General features: G+C 37.2%; 1 protein-coding gene across 1 annotated transcript in view; it reads left to right on the top strand.

The window, feature by feature from the left end:
* The window catches only part of DOCK4 (dedicator of cytokinesis 4), a 243,440-nt gene that overhangs the window by 197,246 nt on the left and 20,692 nt on the right, over positions 1-25,502 (top strand). The window contains exons 31-40 of the mRNA XM_034063029.1: positions 1,401-1,549; positions 3,284-3,369; positions 8,195-8,290; positions 9,760-9,820; positions 13,291-13,384; positions 19,055-19,203; positions 20,288-20,374; positions 21,900-22,004; positions 23,867-24,008; positions 24,590-24,756. Coding sequence (XP_033918920.1) covers positions 1,401-1,549; positions 3,284-3,369; positions 8,195-8,290; positions 9,760-9,820; positions 13,291-13,384; positions 19,055-19,203; positions 20,288-20,374; positions 21,900-22,004; positions 23,867-24,008; positions 24,590-24,756 — 1,136 coding nt within the window. The remainder of the gene's footprint in view (positions 1-1,400; positions 1,550-3,283; positions 3,370-8,194; positions 8,291-9,759; positions 9,821-13,290; positions 13,385-19,054; positions 19,204-20,287; positions 20,375-21,899; positions 22,005-23,866; positions 24,009-24,589; positions 24,757-25,502) is intronic.

Here is a 25,502-nt window from a genome sequence, read left to right as displayed (position 1 = left end):
GAAAGAGAAATGTTCAAAATAAGAAATACTTGCTTATTAACAGCTTGTTAACATTTGTTGTGTGGCTTATTTTACTTATTTACAGTATTTAGTATTGCTTACTCACTCTAAGGCATCCCTCTCAATTATTTGGATACATGATAGGTACTTCTAAACTGGTATATCAAGGACTCACTCCTTCATGCTAGGATAAGACATTAGTGTGCATCATCTCCCCACTCATGCTGTTTTCTGCTGAATAGAAACCTGGTATACAGGCAAGGAGGGAATCACGATGCCTTTAGAAGATAAAGAGTTTTATGGGGTACAATATGGAGTTCATCTGGTAATGTGTCCCATTAAAAAATGGATTCAGGATATTTCATATAACTGGTATTACCCTAGTCAGTATTTTAAGTCGTAAGCCTTGATACTTGTACAGTCACCTTGCTTTCATATAGATATGCATCCCAGGATGTTTCCAACAAAGGGAATTCTGGTTTTCCTTTGCGCAGAGACAACAGAGTATCAAGCAAAGGTGACTGCCCACTGGCGTATCCAGAGGTAGACTGGACTTAGAACAAAATCATAGAATACTTAGGGTTGCAAAGGACCTTAAGATCATCTATTTCCAACCCCCCTGCCATGGGCAGAGACACCTCCCACTAAACCATGCCACGCAAGGCTTCATCCAACCTGGTCTTGAACACTGCCAGGGATGGAGCATTCACAACCTCCCTGGGCAACACATTCCAGTGCCTCACCACCCTAACAGTAAAGAATTTCTTCCTTATATCCAGCTTAAATTGAAAAGCTTGGAAAGTTAGTTCACTAACTACAGAACTTAGTTTTCTGCTAAGTAGAATATGATGAGTTGATGGAAGATGTTTTAGTACTGATTTTAAAGCAGGTCATTTTGAGAACAGCTGAGTCACGTCTTCCCTTTCCTGAAGTAAAAACAGGTATTTCCATTTCTGTAATCACAAAACTAAAGATAGGTAAAAATCAAAGTACATAACTCATTTTGGTGAGCAAAGGATGTCAGACAGTTAACTCTTTTGTAAATACAAGAAAGTAGATCTTAGAAACCAACCCATGCTTGTGAAAAATAAGTGAAATGCCCAAAGAGTGCTTTGTCTCTCTTTGTTCTCCTTCTGGAAGACTAACTTGGGATACAGAAAACCATCACTCCTGAAATCAGTATTACATAATAACATTTGATAAGTTACGTTGGCCTTGTCTTGTATAGTCTGAAGCTTTTCACTTTTTTGGTCTTAAGAAGTAGACCGTGCTGTGATAGGCGTGAGACAAATCAACATCTAGTGTGCTGGTTTTTAAAATTCTTCAGATAGTACTTGGATTGCTTGATGGCTCACAGGACACCCAATTCCCATTCAAGTTCGTGTTCATTTTCATTTTAGGGGAACACAAGCTTCACTTTATTCCCGCATTGATTGGCCCCTTCCTGGAAGTGACCTTGATCCCTCAGCCAGACTTGAGGAATGTAATGATTCCCATTTTCCATGACATGATGGACTGGGAGCAAAGGCGAAGTGGCAACTTTAAACAGGTACTGTATATGAAGCTGTTCATAAAACAGGACTGAAATTCAAGCAGTTAAGAGAGGACTGGTCCTGACCATTGGTGGCTCAGGGTGAAGGTACCTGTTGGAGAGGGATCACCATGGTTTTTCCTTTTGACTCTCTGCTAGGGTAGTAGGATTCTCCAATTAATGGTATCATAGAATCATAGAATAGTTAGGGTTGGAAAGGACCTTAATATCATCTAGTTCCAACCCCCATGCCATGGTCAGGGACACCTCACACTAAACCATATAACCCAAGGCTTTGTATAACCTGGCCTTGAACACTGCCAGGGATGGAGCATTCACAGCCTCCCTGGACAACCCATTCCAGTACCTCACGTTAGTAATGTAAGATAACGGATAATATCTGTGGCCTGCTGAAGTGAATAAACCAGACTTGAGTTATCTTCAAACAAGGCTGATTTCATTGTGGTGGGTTTTCATCTCTGCTTTACAGCAATACAGACTACTGGTTAGGTAGGATTCAGCTAACTTCCCTTCTGGCTAGTATGAAAAAAGATAAGATGGTCTTTCTGAGGAACATTCTTCTGTAAGGATCCAAGTATTCATGTTGCTCAGACACCTTCTTAACGGGCTAGGAAGGAACGACCAAGTGTGCCATCTGCTTCTGCAGCTCCCACTCAGTTCTTTCAGACTGCCTCAAACCATTTCTTAGTACCCTCCTCCCTGCTGCTTCAAACGAAGAAAAGCAGAAGTATCTGAATTACTCCTAGGCAATCATAATTCTTAGGGTGGGAGCTGTGACTGAAACACAAAACAAACTATTAAGAACAGAAGAGTGCATGTGATGTAAGTAGGTAGCTTTCCACTATCAATACATAAGATTATTTTTAAAAATCACCATAGAAAAGGTAACAAGGAGTGAGAAGGAAAAAATCCACTTGTTCTGCATCTCTGTGTTTTCAGCTTAGATTTAAATGGAAATTGTAATAGATTTATTCTCTAATAAAATATCTTGACAACAGCTTGCTTTCTTTTCTAGATTTGTGGTTGCTAATATATTACTGCTAAAAAGGAGGCTTGAAATATTAAGGCAGTGTAGCCTAACCTCTAAATTTTTCATAACCAATACACTTAAAAATATGTTGAGGGAGTCATTAGCTACCAGCTATGTACTATAAGTTTCTTTGATAGCTAATATGTAAGTCCAGCAAATTGGATTTCTAACCAAATTCATTGGCAGGTAAGGAAGGTTGGGAAAGTAAGTCCAAGCCCTCAAGTGTGCTGAACAGCATAGAATTATTTTATAAAGGGTGGTGTGCAGGTCAGAAAAGATGATATTTTTATTGAAGTCTAAGAAAATGCCTTGTGCTTACAGCCCTGCAGTGAGAATTCAGGCAATTTATTTGGGCTGTGTGCTTTTTGTCTGACTCCATAAATAGATAGCTGCCTTAGCAGCAGCAAACGCTACTCAGCCTGTAGTTTTAAAGTCACGTTGCCCAATTTAAATTAGCTCCCTCCCTCAAAAAAAAAAAAAAAAAAGAATACCCACCACCAAAAAAAGAAAACCCCACAAACCTGGGGAATGGCAACAGCTTCAAAGAGATGAAGTGACTTATTGTCAGATTTACATGATGGAGGAGTAATTCGAAACAGGCATTTAGCAAAGTCACTTACATAAAAACAAATCTTCCCTCATTTTTTTCTAATCTCATCAAAGGAAAAAGAAGCTGTTTACACCACACTTATATGTTGCAGGTGGAAGCAAAACTGATTGACAAACTGGACAGCCTAATGTCGGAAGGTAAAGGTGACGAAACATACCGAGAGCTCTTCAACAGTATGTGAGTAATATGTTTATCTTACACTAATTCCTTGAGTTTGGTTGCTTGTGTCAGATGCTAATGTCATTGTAGAGAATTAATGCTTAAAACAGTTATGAATCTTGTTCTTTTTTTTTTCCTGAAAATCTGAGGAATAAAACATTTTATGGTGGTTTATGGCATCTGTAAAGCCTGTCTGTACTTCTTGCATGCTGCTGTAATTGGGAAAAACTAAATCTGTTATGTCACAGAACATTCTCTTTCTCTGCCTACTAATTTTAAAATCAGAAATGTTTCATAATTGCATAGGGGGTGCAGGTAGATCTCAAATAGAGCATTTTGAAAACAAGGCATGAGAATTCAGCAAAAGGTGTTTAATAAATAATTTTCTATTTCCAGAAACTTGTACTCATCTGTGTAATGTCACTTGTTGATTTCTTGACTGATGTAAACAATTTTATTTATTCTGATAAAATTGTTTCTTACAATTTTCTTTTATAAATTACTTGTTAAGCTTTTAGTATGTTTTAGTAAATGACATAGCACTGAGATCTAATACAAAAAGCTAATAATAAGGTTGCTCTTAAGTTATCCCATTGACTGAAATAAATGAATGTCACAGAGCACGGTACAAAATAACTAACTGAGCTCTGTCTCTGCTATTCCTCAGAACACAGTTTCACCCAAGTGGAAGATTCCACTTATTTTCAGTGTGTTTAGTAGGAGATAAGTTGTTCCTCTTCAGGATTCCAAGCTGTGTATTCTTCAGTACTATTAAACACATGATCTTTTTCTTATATGGCTTCTTAACTACTCCTTCTTCTTTAAGTATTAGTTTTAGCTCGGTTGTCTTTGCTTAATTAACAACATTCAGATCTCAGTATCTGTGAATAGCAGATGTATAATAATCTGTAATTGTATTGAGGTGAAAAAAGAGAGCTTCTAAATGTTTACCATTTACAGAAGGAAAAATGTGTAGAGAGATTAGGCAGAATACTATGGAAATGGATTAATAAAGTCAAACTCCACAGTATGCTAAAGCAAAACTTGTAATTATTCATGCTATTTTTCATAATCTAAGTAAAGATAATAAAAGGAAAGCTGAGTTCAATATTTTAGTAAAACAGTATTTTAACCTCAAAATTAAGTCATTAAGAGAAAAGCTCTAATTATAAAATGAAGTCTAAATGCATTCTCTTATGCAAAATACATCAGAAAGTGTGTCACTGAAATAACTTAAAATTCTGTAAGAAAGCATAAAGGTATGAAATACAGTTCCAAATTTTTTGTTGTTTTGGATTAGGTTTAAACTGGGGGGTGTTAAACAAGATACAGTGGAAAATGGTGAGAGCCTTTTAGAAATCTAAATGCTGAAGACATAATCATAGTAATTTAAATTGCAAAATGTCTCACAGCATCAGTAAACTTGTTGTTTCTGTTCTGGTACAACAGAAGTTAAAACTAAACTCTCTGGGAAATTTCGGAGTAACTGCTCAAGTTCACTTCCAGCTTCAGAAAAATTAGTATTTATCACTAGTTTTATATCTGAGTTTGATTTGACTTCACATGTTAACACCTCTCAAGAGGAAAGCTTGAAGAAGACACTAGTCTAAAATGGAGGATAACACAGTGTTCTAGGGTATATGAAGGAAAGTTATTAGAATGAGATGGACCATCTAGGGAGCTGAATGCAAGGGACAGGGCCCTATTTCTTTTACTTTCTGCCATGGGTAATGTAAAATGAGCAATATTAGAGCGTCTTTAGAGAGTAACAGTGACAGAGATGTGGTATGTACCCAAGGACTATGAATCAGTAATATAATTTTACAGCAAACAGTGGTTTTGTAGTCCAGAATGAAACAAATTATATAATATTACCTGATCTTTCTGAAGATTCAGCATGGTTGGTTTTGATAGGTACAGTTGGGAGCCAAGGGGATGCACACTTCTGCTTTGGAGCCAGTCTAGTAACTGCAGTGGGTGTGACACTTTCAGGTTTTGTCGTGCTTTTTGTTTATTTTGTCTGAATCAAAAAATGAATTTAAATCTCTTAACTCCCACGTTAACTGCTTTCTTTCTAGAGACAATCTGTTTTCAAGGACAAATTATATGCCTCTCTGGACATACCTAAAATATTATGTGCTTAGAATTTACTGCTTATAATAGAATTATCAAACGAATAGACATAGTGAAAGTAGGGCGAAGATGACTGGTGTTTGTTTTGAATCAATGTCTTTCTAGGGACTTGGATGTGACCACTCAGTGATTAGCACCTAATGTCATTTGAAGAGCTGCAAAGCATGGAGTAGTGAACATTTTGCTATCATGAAAGACTAGATGTTGTAATTGGTACCCAATAATCATGGTATGAAAGGTGTCCTGATCTACATTTACACTCTAAGACTGCAGTTGAATTCCTAAGTTAATTAGCACAGGTAAAAAAAAAATGATTTCACTTTATTAAACAGTTGGTGTTTAGATACAGAGGTATACTCAAATAGCTTCTAAATCTGATGGATGCTGCCCATTTATTACTTCTGTAGCTGTATTCCAGTTTGGCCTAACACAAGCCATTTCAGGTTTGAAGGTTAGGTAGCCGCATTATTAAAGCATAAAACCTGTGCTAGTGAGGGGTCCTGAAGATGAGGCTTCTCTTGGAGGAAATTGGAGCTGATATTCAAGCTGAGCAGGCATTTAATATCGAGCTATGTCAATTTGTGGGCAATTTCTGTAGCCATGAAGCTACCATATGAAAAATGATGACAGCTACCTCTCCCATGTCTTCAGTCTTCTTAATATCTTCCCTCAATTGCATGACTGAATTCAGCACTGCCCAGTCCATTAGACTCTGCCTAGACTAGTCCCTTCTGAATATTTCTGTTGGGTTTGGGTACTATATCCTCATTAAAAACATGAGGAAGTTGAGGGACATATTTGAGTAACTCTTTAATTCTGTTTGTTCTGCGCATTGTAATGAAAGATGTATGGCAGAGAGGGGGAGGCATGCATCACAAAGCAAGTCACAAAATTGTTCAACTGACGACATTGATGTCAATTTGAATAAGTATTTTGAATGTATCTACACAACCCATTTGTAGAGATTGTATGCTTATAATGAATATGCCAGTACATTTATAAAGAACATGCATTAGTCAAATACAGACGAAACCCATCTGGTTTAAAAAAGATGTCAGACTTCTGCTGTTTTTCTACAACAGGTAATTATTTTGATGAATTTAGGTTGAAATGTTTCTGTTTAACACAGGTTTGAAAGGCAGTAGAAAGGAAAAATCGGTGCAGTAATCAGTGCTTAATAATGTAACAAGCTCTACTCTTACTTCTTAGACACAAAATCTTGTATTGAAAGGAACATAAAGATCTAAAAGTGAATTAAGTTAGCCTGTGTATTCTACATGGAAAGCAGAGATGCCAGATTAGTGCTTTTATCCTCTGGTTAGGGATGGACTTGCCATCTGTCTATGCTAGCAATTGACAGATAGCCAGTCTCTGAATGTGAGGGAAATACTCTGATTGCCTTCTAAAGAGAAGTGAGTCTAAGATCGATATAAGGGTGCAGGATGAAGATCAATGTTTCTCCCCTTGCTTCTAGCAGAACACAGCTTCATTTAGGTTGAATTAGTTTGGAGAACTGCATTTGTGACATCCGCCTGTACGTAAGGAGTTGAGCAGAGCTGGAGTGTATAGCTAGTGCAGTTGGCATGTAGGAGTTATTGGGCGCTGTTATATGTTTGGTAAAATTTGGATGTAGGAGTTTTATGGGACTGAACATGCTCAGTATAGATGAAGGTCAGTGGAGCTGACAGCTTGCCCACTGCAGACAGAAGGTTTGTAGATGCTATTAACGACTCTTTAAAAAGCTCTAAGCATATGGATGTGGCAGTTTTCAGACACATCTAAGTAAACCATACCTGAGTTCATTTTCAGGGAGACTGCTAAAATATCTCCATGGCCATGTCAGTCATCTGAGGTCCTGCAGCAAAGCATAAAAGTAACACAGCTCTGTAGATAAATATTTCTTTGTTCATCCTTAGAGAGGAAATGTGGGAAATTCATGCCCAAATGATTAGTATTTAATAAACTTAAGCAGTGAAAATCAAAGGCCTTTGACAGAAAGAAATATGAAGTGTAATTTTATTGACAGCTCCACTTACAACACCATTTTGAAATCTTTTCACTTCACTGTGTAATCAGCATTTACATTAGTGTAAGAACTCAACACAACAGTTTTTAATAAAGAATCTTATGACAATTTAAGCTAATGGAATTTCTAATATGCATGACAGTATGTTCTTAGAAGGAAAAAATAAGTGAAGAGAGGAAATAATTTTATTAAAATCCCTTCTTTTTGCATACTGAAGAGGAGAGGAGAAAGGAGAGAAGAAAAATCTTTATTAAAAAAGTTGAGGTCTCATTGAAAAGGCATATTGACCTGAGAGATATTCTTTTCTAGGTGCATCTTTAAGGTCCCCATTTTCTTACGTATCGGCATAAAATTAAGATATGTATTTTATGGAAGAGTTCTGTTAATTCTTTGGGATGTTAATATATTCTGAAAATTAGGTGTTTGATATATTTTAACCTGATGCAGCTAATATAAAAATCATTTGTTTTGTCAATGCTTCCTGGACTAGAATTCCACTTTTTGGTCCTTATCCTAGGTAAGACAATGTTTGCAAATTGTGCTTCTTGGGAGGGTGTTTGTAAAAGAAAATCTAACTATTGAAGATGTTGCTAAGGTATTAAGGTACTGGTAAAATCAGAGTGGTTGTCATAGTGACAGTTAAAAATAAACGGTGAAATTGTTCTGGCTTCTCTTTTTTTCCAGTTTACTGAAGAAAATTGAGCGGGAAACATGGAGGGAAAGTGGTGTTTCGTTAATTGCCACTGTGACTCGCCTCATGGAGAGGCTACTGGATTACAGGTGAGGGATTATCATGATTTATAAATAGGGTTTTCATCTTTGAAGTATTAGAAGGCAAATATGGTGTTCTTGTGGAAACAGTGACTACACATGGACACATCAACTGTATGTGCTCAGGATCTCAGGTAGCAGCTGCTTAGTCACCAGGAAAACTAGACAAGGAGGCTGAAAATCAATGAAGTAGCCTTCCCGTAGTATGAAAATCCAGTGATGTGCACAAGTTTTATGTCAAGGAATATAGGAGCTTTTGCCAGTAGGTTAGTGACTCAGGTCTGTCTGAAGGCAAGGAGCTCAATGTTAATCACCTGACAGTTGTTTTACACAGTATGTAAAATTCTTATCACTATGTCAATCATGCTTAGTTGTAGTGTCAGCCGGCATAGCAAGTATGTATACAAAGATAGGATATCTGGGTGAGGAGCTCACATCTGACTCTACCACATGAACAAAGAAGAGAGAAATGAGAGATCTATACTCTCTTTCGGGAGTAGGAGACTAAAAGGGATTTTCTGAATTGGTTGTGAAGCCAATGAAGAAAATTAAATTTTTAACGTAGTCCTCCTTACCACCATCAGTTGTAGGATATCCTAGAGCTTAAGTGTTAGCTTGTTTGCCCTGATTCCATCGGGACACATGGTTAGACCTGGTACTCTGTTTGCTGTCACCACTGGTAGTTTGAAAGGAAAGCTATTTCATCAACAAAGAGACTGAACTCTGGATTTCTAGAAACCTGACAGTGCTGTTCCCCTTCAGAGAACTGGGAAACCCTCCAGGGGGTTGGATTAAAACCCGCAGGACTCTCAATCTTTAGAAACAATTGTGTATACTGGTAGTTATGAAAGTATTGGGTGATCATTCTTTAGTTTTAACCTGTGTGATAATCAAGCTCTGCATGTTTGAGAGGAGGAGCTAATGCTGAAAGACCATAAACACTATAGGCGTACACTGTCTCTGAAGGAAGCAAACTCATCCCTACTCATTCCTCATTCACATCACTCACTTCCTTGTGCTAACAGAAGCCTTTGTGCTGCACTGTGGTAGTCTGACTGATATGGGCTAAAAATAACCCAGCAAAAGATGCTGCCTAACCTCTATCTTTCCCTGAGGTTTGTTTGGGCAGCAGTGCAGGATTGGGAATGAGTGCCTGAGAGCAGGAGGGGAGAGGGACTGCCTTTTCTGGCAGTCATGCTGGCTTCTGCTGGCATGATTTCAGGACAAGGTATGAAGAAACTAAATAATCTCCAGCTGTCACCCAGCAAATCAATGACAGAGCCAGAAAAGAACATTGGCTTCCTTGATGACCGAGTTATTCCATGCCCTAGAAAAGGAGGCATTAAATCCCTTACACACCTGGGTCAGCTGTTCATCCAAATGCATCATGTCAGTCAGCTTGCTGAACCAAATATGGGGTGTGCTTCACTAAGAGGATAAAAGTGATTCCTTTTGACTTTCATTACTTTCTGTTTTAGGGACTGCATGAAAATGGGTGAAGTGGACGGCAAAAAGATTGGCTGCACTGTTAGCCTTTTGGTTTGTATAATACTTTTTTCCCCCTTTAATTTCAGTTGAACAGTTTCTAATGTACAGTCACACATGTGAGTAGGAGATACCTTGCTTCTTGATGCAGTTTGAGTGGAAGTTGACAAAATAATACTAATCTTAAGATCACCGAAACTGGTACAGTGGGGAGTTAGTTTTCTGTGACATTTTACAATTGGTCTTTAAGAGATCTCTAGTACTGCTTTATTCCGTTTCCCCTCTCTTCCTATCAGATAAATTTCACCAAAGTATTATTTCCCAAGTTTGATTGGTCTCTAAATTTGTAGGAATATGCCTTTCCTCCTCCAAACTCAAGAAAACTTACATGATTTCAAGTGGTTTCTTTCTCCTCTTGTCATATTGTCATCATTACAACAAACCAACAGTGCAAATTCATGGTATGAAAAAAGATTAAAATTTTGTTTACAAGATGAATTTTGGTTTCAGGCTAGTTTCCACTGACAACTTTGTTGACTTCCTTTAACCTTGGAAAGTTTCCATTTTTATGGTGAATGTTTTGAAAAGTTATATTTTTAGCCAGGGGTAAAAACAGAATAAGCTGACTTGTAATTCTGCATTTTTTACGTCAGTGAAACAATTTGGTGTCACTTCTAAGTAGCAGTTATACATAAGAGAATAAAGGATTTCTTCAGTAGGAAAATGGTGCTCTAGAAATAGGGATGATGTTTACTATGTAACCATAGAGCAACTGGCTTTCTATCAGAATATCTGGCATGATCTGAATTCTGTAAAGCACCTGGATTATTTTTATCTTATCCCCAAGGAGCTTTTAAACTACTGTTAGCAAATAATCCAAAATTTGCACAAAACCAAATTCAAATATTTAAAAACCTTAAATTATCATAATACTTTTTAATTGGATTTTCATTGACTTGTAGAGGCTAAGAAAGGTTTCATATACTAATAATTTTCAGACAAATTTTAATACTATTTGCATGCCAGAGCAACAACGAATGCTAATTTTTGAGAAGGAAATTTCAATTGCAGAAAGAGCACACAAATTTTAAGACATTTGTTTGCACATAGGATGGATGAACTGGTTGTCATCTCGAAAGATGTTTCATGCAACGAGTAATTAGAAGAATGTATGATGTTAAAATCATTTGAAGTCCAGAGGAGGAAGCAGTATTTCATTTTTCACCACTACTTTGAGGGTATTCTGACTTCCAAAGATAAGAGGACTCGTTGGCATGAAAAGAGAATTTTTACATTGTTTTGCCATAGATGTATATGCATTTCTTCCAGAAAATAGAATTGTTCAAGTTAACCAAGTAAACAATTAACTGGAATTGTGCTACATTATGAAATATGCAGAAGGGGTATGCACCAGCAACAATACCTTAGATGAAAGGAAAAGGTAGGAACTTTTTTCCTACTCTCCCCACTCTCTGGATCATCTGAGGTAATTTCACATTAGTAATACTTGTTTGGAAAAGCTTGTTTAAGAGTTATCTAATGGAGTTAGTTGCTTATGTATAAGAATCACCTAACTCCAATTTGAAAGTTGAATTCCTAGTGAAAGAACATGACCATCACAAAGCTGTGCAAAAGCATTGAAAGTGTATTGAATAACTTTTGGTAACTCACTGAGGAGTTTTTCTCAGGCAACTCTGGTCCTCATTGGGGTGTGATATTTCATGGGTATTTCAGGTTCTATTAATTTAAAGCTATGTATTTTTAGAAAGAGGACGTTTCCTGTGATACCCTATGCTGGTATATGACATCATGTCATTGAAGTAGAACATGCCCACATTGCCAGTTTGAAAGTTACGTTCAAGTTGGTTTTTCTCAGGGAAAGTGAAGTCTAATTGACAAAGTCTACCTTTCACATCATGTCCCCTACTGAAGACTACATCTGTTCTATTTTATATCTTGAAAAAGTTAAAAAATCATATGACACCTTTGTTAGCAGTATGCATTTCCTCAGCTGTGACTTGGTTGCCTTGCTGTGGTCTGCCTTACAGACCAGCTGGACACTGCAGATCTTCAGAGAAGATTTCTATAGTTTAGACTTGTGTCAAGCACTGAAGCCTTTAGTGCTTAGGGGTAAGAGCCAAGAAGTCTAGTACTACAGTTCAATGACGTCTTTATTGCTTGCAATTCTGTATTATAGATTATGCCTTTTTTTCAGGCAGGTAAATATGAACATACAAACAGATATTTTCTCTTCTAAAGAGAAGCATCTGTTCCTGATCTACATCTTGTGGGAGGAAAAGAGGTCTTAGAAAGGCAGATGGTGGCCTAAGGGCTGCACATCATTACAGAGCTGTTGTTATACAGTAAATTTTCCAAGTTACTTAAAATAATACTTTATCAAGTTTTTATTTGTATATTTTCATAATGTTCCTCCCAACTTTCTCTTTGATAACTCAGTTTAGGAAACAGTGGCACAGAATAAGAATACTGTAAAATAGGGGGGAATGCTGGCCACTTGGTTAGAGTTCAAAATAGCAAGTGATTGGAATAATAGAATAGAAATTCTTAATTGCTCATGAGGACCAGTGATAGATTCTTCTATCCTATAAATTTGCATTAAAAAAAGCAGATTATCCTGAACATTAAGTATGGCTAGCACGGAGACTGTATGTCCATAGTGAGTGTGGCAATACTTGTGAACAGTGCTACAGGGTTGTGCTCCTCTCCCTGTGACTTTTCCATAGTTTGTTTTAGGGCTTGTAGATAAATAATTTATGTTTTGAACTAAGAATTTTGATGTTGTATTCCATATTTTATTCATGTAACAACAAATAGCAGTTATACATCCAGAAATCTTTACCCACTGCTAGAAATATTTCCTGGCTATCACTTTAGAGTGCAACATTATGTATTTAAATCATGCAATGCAATATTTATCCATCAGTTACCAGTTCCGAGCATCAGTTAGGACTGAAGAAATCATGTTTTTCATTTGGGATTATGTTGTTTACAGTCCTGAGTAGTTCTTCATAAAGCCACCAAAGTCCTTCTGGAATTTTGCTATGACAGAAGGAAGAGCAGATATAGTAGGTAGTAGATTTTTCTTTTTTTAAATATGAATACAAAAGTCAGAGGGCTGTTAATGTTTTAAAGTCAACATACAACTTTGAGCAAGATGTTAAATGGCCTAAGTAAGGACGTATGGGTGTAGATTTTGAACAGATTAGTATTTGTTAAGAAAGAACGGTCAGATTTCAGCTGTCAGGTGTCAGGTTCTTCTTTTTATATTCTATCAGAATTTAAATAAAAAGCCATTCAAAAGCATGTCGATTTATCTCCTGAAAGTTTAATGTTGTGTTTACTGTTTCTTACTGTATTACTGCAATTGTGTAATGACTTTGTACATGTGAAACTTTCAAATCTATGCATGTATTTCTAAAGCATTAAGTTTGAAGTCTTTTGTTTGCAACCGTTATCATATATTTGCTAACTAATGTGCATTACAAAATTCGATTTTATTACAGAATTTTTACAAGACTGAACTGAACAAGGAAGAGATGTATATTCGCTATATTCATAAACTCTATGACCTACATCTGAAAGCACAAAACTTCACAGGTAATTGAATACAAACTAGAAAAAGATATTTAAGACTGGTCTATCCTTTGCAGTCTTTTACAAACCTGTAAGCTGTATGTATCCTCAGTCTGAACATACCAACCCAGGCAAAAAGCTGAGCATCCTTACCGAATTAAATCTCTCAAAATATGGCTTTTTTTCAGCCCCAGAACTCTACTATTTGCTGTGCCATGTTGAATGTAAATGACTGCTATTGATATGCACTAGCAATGAATGTGTGATATGGTCATTCTTCACCCAAGAGGAATAAAGTTTACAGGAAGTTTTTGTGAGCCCATTTGGTAGTATCTGAGCATATATAAATTTTGCAATGCTACTGATTAGCTTTTTGGTGTGCTGTTTTAACACAGACGTGTTTCAGCACCTCACTTTTAGGTTAAAAAAGGAAAGAAAGAAAGACCATTTCTTTCTGATATAGCTTACTAATGATGAAAGACACTAAAATGTTCAACAAATATAGCTCTTTGCTGACTTCTTTCTGAATCTTCATGTACCACATTTGCAGTATTATTGTCCAGGATTTCTCAATGCAAATTTAGTGCCAGGTCAGGCCATTATCTTTTAAATTAAGAAATAAGAAGTTATTGTGCATGGTGGTTGTTTATACAACACAAAGCACACTTCATTTGCACTATATGGCATCAATAAATGCTGGAGAATATAAAATCTCTATCTCTTTAAATTAAACAGTCTTTGGTTGTCAAAATATTTAACTGATGTTATAATACCTCCATCTTTTCCCCAGTGTTTGCAATTGCAGCTGCATATGTTTAGATTCTCTGAAGAATTTTTTCTTTCTTAAAACCGGATTAGTTGGCTGGGAGGTCACTAGTAAACTGGTTACAGGTGTTTACTGCTACCGCAAATTTCCTTATGCTTTTTGCCATCTATAGAAATGATCCTTCACTTGGATTTTCCACAATCTGTTTGCAGTCCGTGGGTTTAAAGTGTAAACTTGATAATAGGATATATTAAGATGAGATCTTAATTTCCTCATGTGACCTGGCAGTAGTGAGTCACAAGAGATTTTAGATGATCAAGCAGTATCTTTGCCACGGCTGGCTTTTGTGCCAAACTGTTAATTTCCTGATTTTACATAACAAATCTTAGTAACTCTTTAAGCAATGTTGAGTTCCCTTTACACACTGGCTGATTAACATGTGTTGAGTTTATCTTCAGCAGTGAAATGAACTGGATTTCTTTTTAAATTGTTTTGCCATCTGTTCTTATTTAAACAGTATTTTGCTCAAAAATTATTTCACAGAGTTTGTTGTATTTCCTGTGTATTTATCATTAAAATATGTGGGGTTTTTTGCATTCTTTACTGTGATCAATTCCACTACTTTTGATTTTTGTTTGGGTTTTTTTTGCCATGAGGGATTTAAGGAAGGATTGTCTCACACCCATGGCAATGTGATATTGACAGTGTTTGCACTAGAAAACAGACTTAGGCAGTCCATTGCTTGCCTTATTAATCTGTGACAACGCACAGACCTTTTGTAGATCATCTGATCTAATATACATGGGAGTAGAAAAAGAAGTTAAGTACTTCAGCAGCATTCCTGCATGTTTCACCATTGAGTTTACTGACTTCATAGTTTCATTCTAGGGATGAAGCCAGCTAGCCCTTAAAATATTTTTCCTTCCTTTCATAGTATGATCTATAGGCTGTTTCTAATAATCCTCTGTTAAAAAAATGAACCAAATCAAAACAAACTCAAAACAGAACAAAAAAAATCCTTTGTAATACAAAACATACTTACAAATCTTTCTTTACACAGCATTCAGTTACAGCTACAAATATAACTATCTTGAGGCTGTAGCACGTAAATGCACTGTTTCTTTTTGTGTCCCCTCAATCACCAGAGAAATGTAATGAGATTGTCATTGTATCTATCCATCTTAGAAATGTTTAGGTTTTTTGAATCTTTCCTGTATAAATTTAATTTTCTACAATGTGAATCAGCCCTGTTTATCTCTTCTTGCTGTTTTCCTGTGCAGCCAATTGATACAGACCTCTCCCAGAGGTACCAGTATGTTGTTAGTTATGCTGGCCACTTCCAGACATAGGATGCTGAGTAGAGGGACCCATGTGCATGTGATCCCTCAGGTCCCTCATGCCTTTCATCCAGTATGGCCGTTCTGCTTTTAGAAACTTTCTATATAAATTTATGATAACTGTAAAAAAAAAAAAAAAAAAAAGAAATTTATTTGTGTGGCAGAGAAAATATCTTAAAACAGAGGACTCGCATGAAAAGTTAAAAAGGAAGGATCATAGTGAGTTATCTTGACATGTACTTCTGCTTTGCTATCTTTTGCTTACAATTCTGAATGAGTTCAAATTCATTTTTTACATTGGTGTGTAAAAATGCTGTATGTTGCAGTGAATGTTATCTGGGAATCTAGGGACCAGGTTAGGAAAGCTAACGCCCAGTTAGAATTAAACTTGGCTAGGGATGTTAAGAATAACAGGAAGGGATCCTACAGGTATGTAGCAGCTAAAAAACAGGGCAGGGAAAGAGAGCAGGGAAACAGAGCAGGGACAATGTAAGCCCCCTCTGAAAGCTATTGGGAGAGCTGGCTAAACAGGATTTGCAGAAGGCTGAGGTTCTGAATGAGTTCTTTGCCTCAGTCTTCACTGGCAAAGGCTCTGACGACACCACCCAAGTCTTGGAAGGCAGACGCAGGGACTGTGAAAATTAAGACCCTTGGGCTCACTGTAGGAGAGGATCTGGTTCGAGACCGTCTTAAGAACCTGAATGTACACAAGTCCATGGGACCTGATGAAATCCATCCGCGGGTCCTGAAGGAGCTGGCGAATGAAGTTGCAAAGCCACTTGCCACCATATTTGAAAAATCATGGCAGTCAGGTGAAGTTCCTGGTGACTGGAAAAAGGGAAATAGAACCCCCATTTTCAAGAAGGGGAAAATGGATGACCCAGAGAATTACAGACCAATCAGTCTCACCTCTGTGCCTGGCAAAGTCTGGAAGCAGATTCTCTTGGAAGACATGCTAGAGCACATGAAAAAAACAAGGTGCTTGGTGACAGCCAGCATGGCTTCACTAGGGGGAAATCCTGCCTGACCAATTTGGTGGCCTCCTATGACAGGGCTACGGAACTGATGGACAGGGTGGAGCAGTTGATGTCATCTACCTGGACTTGTGCAAAGTGTTCGAAACTGTCCCACCCAACATACTTGTCTCTAAACTGGAGTGTCACCAATTTGATAGGTGGACCACTCAGTGGATAAAGAACTGGGTGGATGGCTGCATGCAAAGAGTTGTGGTCAATGGCTCATGTCCAGCTGGAGACCAGTAACGAGTGGTGTCCCTCAGGGATCAGTGTTGGGACCGCTCTTGTTCAACATCTTTGTTGGAGACATGGACAGTGGGATTGAGTGTGCCCTCAGCAAGTTTGCCGCTGACACCAAGCTGTGTGGTTCAGTTGATACGCTGGAGGGAAGGAATGCCATTCAGAGGGACCTTGACACACTTGTGAGGTGGGCTGATGCCAACCTCATGAAGTTTAACCATGCCAAGTGCAAGGTCCTACCCCTTGGTCAGAGCAATCCCAGGCACAGCTACAGGTTGGGCAGACAAGAGATTCAGAGCAGCCCTGCAGAGAAGGACTTGGGGGTGTTGGTGGATGAGAAAATGAACATGAGCCAGCTTCAGTGTGCGCTCACAGCCCAGAAAGCCAACTGTATCCTGGGCTGCATCAAAAGCAGCGTGACCAGCAGGTCAAAGGAGGTGATCCTGCCCCTCCACTCTGCTCTCGGGAGACACCACTTGGGGTATTGTGTGCAGTTCTGGTGTCCTCAGCATAAAAAGGACATGGAACTGTTCGAACAAGTCCAGAGGAGGGCCACGAGGATGATCAGGGGACTGGAGCACCTCCTGTATGAAGACAGGCTGAGAAAGTTGGGGCTGTTCAGCCTGGAGAAGAGAAGGCTGCGTGGAGACCTCATAGCAGCCTTCCAGTATCTGAAGGGGGCCTACAGGGATGCTGGGAAGGGACTATTCATTAGGGACTGTAGTGATAGGACAAGGGGTAACGAATTAAAACTTAAACAGGGGAAGTTTAGATTGGATATAAGGAAGAAATTCTTTACTGTGAGGATGGTGAGGCACTGGAATGGGTTGCCCAGGGCAGCTGTGAATGCTCCATCCCTGGCAGTGTTCAAGGCCAGGTTGGATGAAGCCTTGGGTGATATGGTTTAGTGTGAGGTGTCCCTGCCCATGGCAGGGGGGTTGGAACTAGATGATCTTGAGGTCTTTTCCAACCCTAACTATTCTATGATTCTATATTTTGAATACCAAACTGTAGCTTGAAACTATAACAGAGGTTGTTACCAGTGAAGCAGCCTGAAAACAGTGTGATGTCAGAATTAAGATTGTCTGCAACTTCAGTCAGTCTCCCTTGCAGCATCATTTTGCACCATACTTAGCATTCTTAAACACTGGCATTCAAAGCATGCTCTCCGACAAGTAACTGCTGCAGTGATTGTTTTTCACCCACAGGTTCTTAAGCTGGACACATAAGAGAAATACTACAGTTATAAAAAACTCTAGAGAGCTTGGTTTAAGGTTCCTGTTCTGTTGGAACTCATATAGCAGAAGCAGAAGTGGGACATGGTTGTCTGAGGCAAATTTACCTTAGCATAAAAAGCACTTTAGTACTTCATGGTTATTTTTTGCCGTATGTGCAACCTATAAAACCCACAATAATAGTAGTCCAGTAGGCAACTTCTGTCTCCAGTGCAGTACATCTCCAAAGCATGGCCCATCTTTGTACAGACTGACTCATGCAAAGTGGTCTTGTGAGTGCAAAAACAAACTGTGACACTAACTTGGAAAACAATAATGCATATGCGCAGTTAGCCAAACTGAATTGTCATAACCAGTATTAATTCTGGTGTGTCATAGTTGGCCAAAGTTTGACTTTGCAATGGAGACGTTCACTTAATACTAGTTTCAGTGTATTATTTCTGAGGAATTCTTTAAATTAAAATAAAAATCATAGTATTTTTTATATTCCCAGATAATTTCTGCCAATTGTGACCTAAAGATTATTCCACAGGTCTCTGACCAGAGAGCAACATTAGGTTTGATTTGTTTCAAGCCTAAAAAAATAACTAAAATAAAGAAATGTCTGTGTGCCCTTCTAAATTACTTGTTAAGGCTCAGCTATGAGCAATTTACTTCTCTGTGGAGTGTATTAAGGACACATCTGCCTCTCCATTTCCCTCCCAGCCTTGTTCTCTTTTGGGCTGTGTCCACAATCCTATCTTCTTTCCTCTTTCTCTATTGATGTTCTCATCCTCTGGCCCTTGTTCCCTCAGTCACAGGAGCCATAGGGCTAATCAGAATTTTTTTCTTAATTTCCCTGTCCCCTTTGTATTGTCAGACTCCAGGGAAACTGTCCCACTGACTTCACTTTAAATATTGTGTGAAAATTGTAGGCTGAATTTATTATAGCTGTAGATAGTAACTGTCCAAAACCAGCACTACTGTCTTACACTTTAAGTAAACCAGTTACCTATTAAAAAGGTGCATCCCATCAAAAGCATTCACATTTCTGTGTTCTTTGTTTGCCTGTTTTATTTGGTTGGTGTTTCATAAGTACCATGCTATAATTTGTCTTGTAGAGGCTGCCTACACACTCCTGCTGTACGATGAGCTGTTGGAGTGGTCTGATCGGCCACTGCGAGAGTTTCTCACCTACCCCATGCAAACAGAGTGGCAACGTAAAGAGTGTCTCCATCTGACCATCATTCAGAACTTTGATAGGGGAAAGGTAAAATAGTCCTGTTTTACTGAAGGGATCTGAAAAGGGTATTCGTTTTAGGACATTACTGCCAGGATTGCAGTCTTTTCGCATATAGAGGGGAAGTGTTTGTCATTGCCTGATGAAGCGGTTACTTAGCGACACAGTAGGTTTCTCCTAATCCTGTGTTTGTATCCTAGAAATCCCACACGTACATGTGAGAATAATTTGCACTTGTGTAGCAATTTGCTTTGTAACTGTCAAAGTACTTTATAAAATATAGCATAATTTCTCCCCGTTTTAAAGGTGGGGAAAATGAAAGAAGGAAAAAAAGCTGATCAAATTCACTTAGTGAGCAAAAAAAGCAGATTATAAGTACTATTTTTACACCTTCCAAATTACATTGTATCTTTTAGAATAGCAGTCACAGAATCTCTAAAATGGAACAGGGTTTAGGGCTCACAGTTCATTGTCATCATGGAGAATGCTTATTCTGAATTAAGCAAAGGTAATTACCCTGTAGTCTAAATTCTGTATACACTTTGTGTGACAATTTGTCTTGCTGATAAACATGCAATCATTTATCTTGCAGATAAGCAAGTATTGCAATTTTATGTAGATGGTGTAGTATCTATGTAAGCCTTGTAAATATAATCAAACTGATGTTGATCATTATTCTTTTTTTTTTTTTTCCCCTTTCCAAAAATTCTATAATCAGCTATGGAGTTTAATTTGTGTGGTGCAATAAATATATTCCGATCTACAAAAATTAAGGAGGATGTATTAAGAATACAGTTTTAAAATCTAAAAATCAGACTGTTGAATGAACCTCAGATGCAGTATCAGAAAAGATGTCTATCACTCTTGCAGTGATTTTTATCTGATGATAGTCCTGTGAAAATAACTTATTAAGTAGCTCTCTAAATATATTCTTGATTCTTAGAAGAATTCATCAGTATTACTCAGCAGCTCTCAGTATGTCTAGTGAGCAATATGTCCAGGTATTTTCACTTACTGGAAGTATGAGTTACTACAGAAAGAGCAGACTACTAATAAATCACGAATTGTCAAACACCTGCTTTGAAATTACTGAACATCTTCTGTTTGCTTGCAGTGTTGGGAAAATGGCATTATCTTATGCAGGAAAATTGCAGAGCAGTATGAGAGCTACTATGACTACAGAAACCTCAGCAAGATGAGGGTAATGTACCTGAGTACTTTTCATGAATCAGATCTCCGAGCGCTTAGGAATTTGGTTTATAAAATATTTCTTAGAAAATTAAATTTGTCATGGAATTGTGCTAACAATTTTTTTTCAGACCTTTGGTTTTTAGCTTTTGTCTTTTTTCTGCAATAAAGGTTATAAAAAAGGAGTGTGAGCTTTTTTAATTAAATGGAAAAATAGATTATCTTGTAATGTTTGTACCTGTACAGCACCCCTTTTATGCACGTGATTATGAAGGAAAAATGTATTGCAAATTCACTTCCAGTGGTTCACTATGTTTATCCAGGGAAGGTTCGTGCATTTCTTCACTAGGAGCAGCAATGTGTCTGTGCAGTTTTAATTGCAAGGGAACAGCTTGCAACAAGCAGCATACACCTTTGCAATTTTTTTTTAACTGCTTAAAAATATGGTCTGTTTAATATCATATTGCCAAGACGAATCTTCCCTGGCACAGTCTTCCTGCTTTCTCTTTCAGTTTTCCTAGAGCACTAAGCATTGTTTCTTCATTCTTTCTGATACTGTATTTTAAAGATTGTTCAGTCTTTGCCTTTCTTGTTTGCTTCTGATGGATTCAACTTTATATTGCAGCTTCCTCTTAAAATTTTCTGTATGTGTAGGACTGACTGAAGTAAACTTAATCCAGAGCTGCTTAACAGCATCACGCAAAATTCTCAACACAGAACCATGTAGCAGTATCCTTGTCATCTGCTTGTTCCATATCAATCTAGATATCCCAGTGGCAGAATCCTAGAAGCAAAAGCAGACTATCATCATGTGAATAAAACAATTAGTTAATGCATGTTTCATTAATGGTACTTAATGTGGTTTGTGTTTGAATTGTGAAATATCATTCTACTATATCTGTGCCACCTATGTTAATCCAAAAATGGAGGTGTGGGGATTTCTCATAGAAATATAATTTGGCAGATATTGATATATACACATTAAATACCTGCCTGCATCACCTAAAATCAGTCTAATATCATTGGTTAGGTTTTTTCCCCACAGTATTAAAAACTTAAGAACAGATAATGCTTTTCTGTAATATCATTAGAAAAAAAGAGGACTTTGACATTAAAATCACTTTGTGTTAGTGTTTTGAGTGACATAAATGCAAGATGTATTGATTAAAAATTATGTGACTTGCTATTGTGAGATTTTTAAAGGAACTCACATTTGGTGCTTAAATCATTGGAATCTGGTTTGATTTGGTCACAACTCTTTTGAATATGGAAAATGGACTTTGCTGACTAAACTGACCTTGTAACTGCCATGTTCTTGAATGATTACTAGATCCCTGGGTAATATGTTTCAAACTGCTTTTCTATTACTTCCATTTTTCTTTAAAGATCTATGCAGGTTGTCATTAATATCTAACATAGTTATCTCTGCTCAGAGATGCACTGGGATACCCCAGAGCAGTGTACTGAAAACAATAGCTTAAGTTAAAAAATATGTTTTGGAAAAAGACTTAATTGCATTTCTTATCAATCTCACCCAGATGATGGAAGCATCTTTGTATGATAAAATAATGGATCAACAGCGTTTGGAGCCTGAATTTTTCAGAGTTGGATTCTATGGGAAAAAGTTCCCGTTCTTCTTGAGAGTAAGTCAATTGAAATTGAACAGAATGGAGTAATTCTGGAATTCACGCTGTCATTCATAATCATTTTTTCTATGTGAGAATTTGATCATACCATATACAAGTTCTTATCCTGTGAGAGAGGGAATTATTTGTGGGAATTAATAAAATAACCTCATATTTTCAGGGTTAAGGAAAGGTCCTGTCTAATGGAATAGCTAATGTTAGGCTTCCAGAATCCCACATGGGCTCGATTACCATGTTTATGTTTTAAACCATGCCCTTATACTATTCCATTGACCAACGTCTTCTTTCCATGGTAGTTTGTTCCCTTTAACCTGTTCTGTTTCTGCTGGCAGCTATTCAGAAAGTGCTCTCAGAAGAGGTATCCCTTGGCAGTGGGACAGTCAGTAATTTAGCATTTAAGTAATTACATTACAAAGTCCCATTTTTATTGAAATTACTTAGAAATTCAACATGCTGTGTTTCATTAATTGTCAATGTACTAAAGCTGACAAGATATATTAAGTTACTCTTGAACATTAATCTTGGATCCTAAAGTGCCCTTGAAAATGTTAGTTTTCTTTATACTGTTCCCCTCGTCCACAATCTGCAGTGGTTTAGCTGCATTGACTGTCACCTTGGAAAGAGAACAGAATTCAGCCTGTTCATGGAGCCACTGCAACCATAATCCAAGCTCCTCTTCCTATGGAAATACAAATAAGTGATGGAGAAACCTCCTCTGTGTGGTGGAGGCCTAAAAAGTCTGATTTTTCTTTGACTTTGTGGTGGGGGAAATCACAAATTCCAAATGGTAGATATAGCATGAAAATCCTCTCTCCAAAAGTGGTACACAAAAGCAGTCTGATAGATATGTAGTTTTTGATATTACCTAGTAGTCACCTGAATAGAACATCTGTATAAACCACTTAAAAAATGTTAATTGGCAAGGATTTAATGCTTAGATTACTAAGCATCAGCTGATGAAGTGAAACTTCTGGACAAAGTTGCATGATAGTGCACTACTTTGAGATCTGTAGGTCTTTCACTGCTTATGCATCTGCCCAGGAAGTATTTATGCCTTTTCCAAGTTAAATGCACATAGCACAGAGTTACGCTCACAGCACCAACAAGGAATACCTCAAAAACTTTGTATGTTTGATGTAGGTTTTTTTCTGGCAAAGCAGTTTCTAATCTGGCTGTCTTTGCTATAGAATGAATAAAGAATAAAGCTTCAGAATAAAGCTTTCACATTTTAACTTGTAGTTGCACAGTAATACTGTTGCAGTTGATTCCTTTTAGCAGTTCCCATGAAAGTTCAGGCTGTCAGAAATCAGTGCTTTATGTCTCTGTTATTGACATAAGGACAACTCTTTCTATCTAAACCTGCTTCAAGAGGAATAAATTAGTAATGACTTTTAAAAATATTCTAATATAGACTTTAAAATTAAAATCATTTATCAGTGGTTTTAGAAAAATGGTTAAGATATTTGCTTATTTTGAATGTGTGTGCAAGCAGAATCAAACCAAAAAGTGCTGTCCACAGCTCCAGGTGTGTTGTATCTGTATTTTTGTTGCATAGTTGCAAGAAACTAATGGTGCAGCTTCATAGTGGACATTTTTGTTAAAGCTTTAAGTGTAACCATTCCAGACTTTGTAAATCAAACATACCTTTTATGGTAAAATTTCCTTCTAAGTAACCTCTTTCTCAACATTCCTTATTTTTATTCTTGCCTTTTGTTTCTTCTGCTTTCCTTCTTAAAATGGTGTAAAAAATGCATAGGAAGTCTATATTGAAGAGTGTATGTTTGGATCTATCTAATGATACCCAATTATTTTCATGTAATTTGCTCTTGTGTTTTGTTTCTTTTTCTTCTTCTGCTCAGAACAAGGAATTTGTTTGCCGAGGACATGACTATGAAAGGCTGGAGGCCTTCCAGCAGCGCATGTTGAATGAGTTCCCACATGCCATTGCAATGCAACATGCTAATCAGCCAGATGAGACCATTTTTCAGGCAGAAGCACAGTGTATCCACATAATCACAAACCTATACACTGCAGTTACATATTTCATGCTTTTAAAAAAATGTAGGTACACATATAGCCAATTCCAATCACAGTGTGCCTCCACTGAAATAAATGGTAGGTGAGAATTCCCATGCAATTTGTCCCAGTCACTACTGTGTTTGGAAGTTTTTTTGTATAGTTGTTGGTTTTATTAAAAATTCCTTGACGTTATTAAAATTCTTACTTTAGCCAAAAATACCTGTAGAACTATCACCACTGTGATAATGGTATATCAGTTCAAGTTAGAGTAATTCACATGCTTGTAGTACAACATGTCACCATTTCATGGCATATTGTGTGTAAGAATATATTTAATTAAACCCTTTACTTCATGTACTATTCTGTAACTCCATTTCAAAAATAAATAGGAAGTTTCAACAAAGACATCCCAAATCATCAAAAAATATCCTAGGTTGCTTTCCCAAGCCATTAATTGTCATGATACACACTTTTTAAAGAATTTTTCTACTGTCATGCTTCAGGAGTCAGTATGCTTTGCTAATTTGAATGACGTGGGGATAGCCTTGACTCTTTATATACAGATTTGCAGATTTATGCTGTGACACCAATTCCAGAAAACCAGGAAGTCCTGCAGAGAGATGGTATTCCCAACAACATCAAGAGCTTTTACAAAGTAAATCACATCTGGAGATTCCGATACGACAGGCCATTTCACAAAGGGACCAAGGACAAGGAAAATGAATTCAAGGTAAGGTACCATGCGCACTCCCAAGCTACTGGACCTTTGCATTTCTTTGTAACATCAACAATAGTTGTGTTGTTCAACCCTGTGTGATATAACAAATTCTCTAGAGGAGACAGTAGCTCAGATTTGACTATTTCACTTCTCATTTTAATTAAAATAATGTGTAAAATATATGGTAGATTGGAATGTCTTGTTGTATATGGAAATAGGATAGAAAAAATTACCCATTTGTTTTTCCATCAGTAGTATATAGAAGGCAGAACTGGAGACAGCAGAATAGCCTCCAGAGAAATTATAAGGCAAATGGGAAAACACTGTTAAGTAGATAAGGATTGCCAAAAGTTTTCTTTCTTTAAAGCCAGGGAGAGACAATTTTGATGAACTGCAACATAATGTTCTGTTCCTATTAAGACAAAAAACTACCTATGAACTTAGAGATTATCTCAGAGAAGAAGAGTAGCTCCTCCTGTAACAAGTAAATGACTTCTGTTCTTCCTAATAAAAATATCACACTGAAAATTCATCTTACAGCCTTCTGGTGTAATTTTATTTCTGACCCAACAGAAACACATTCTGGTGCAGAATATAATCTAGTAATCAAGACACAGAGAGAGAATTATCCTGTAATAATTTTTTTACAAAGTTAGAGGAAAGAACTGTGAGGATAATAAATCAGCTAAATTAAGACATTGTTGTCCTCTAATAAAAGTTTAGGGCTTAACTTTAATTGTACAGCTTATATTTTGTGC

The sequence above is a fragment of the Melopsittacus undulatus genome, chromosome 5 (assembly GCF_012275295.1).
Source record: "Melopsittacus undulatus isolate bMelUnd1 chromosome 5, bMelUnd1.mat.Z, whole genome shotgun sequence".
Lineage (NCBI taxonomy): Eukaryota > Metazoa > Chordata > Aves > Psittaciformes > Psittaculidae > Melopsittacus > Melopsittacus undulatus.
This window is presented reverse-complemented; position numbering and strand designations above follow the sequence as displayed.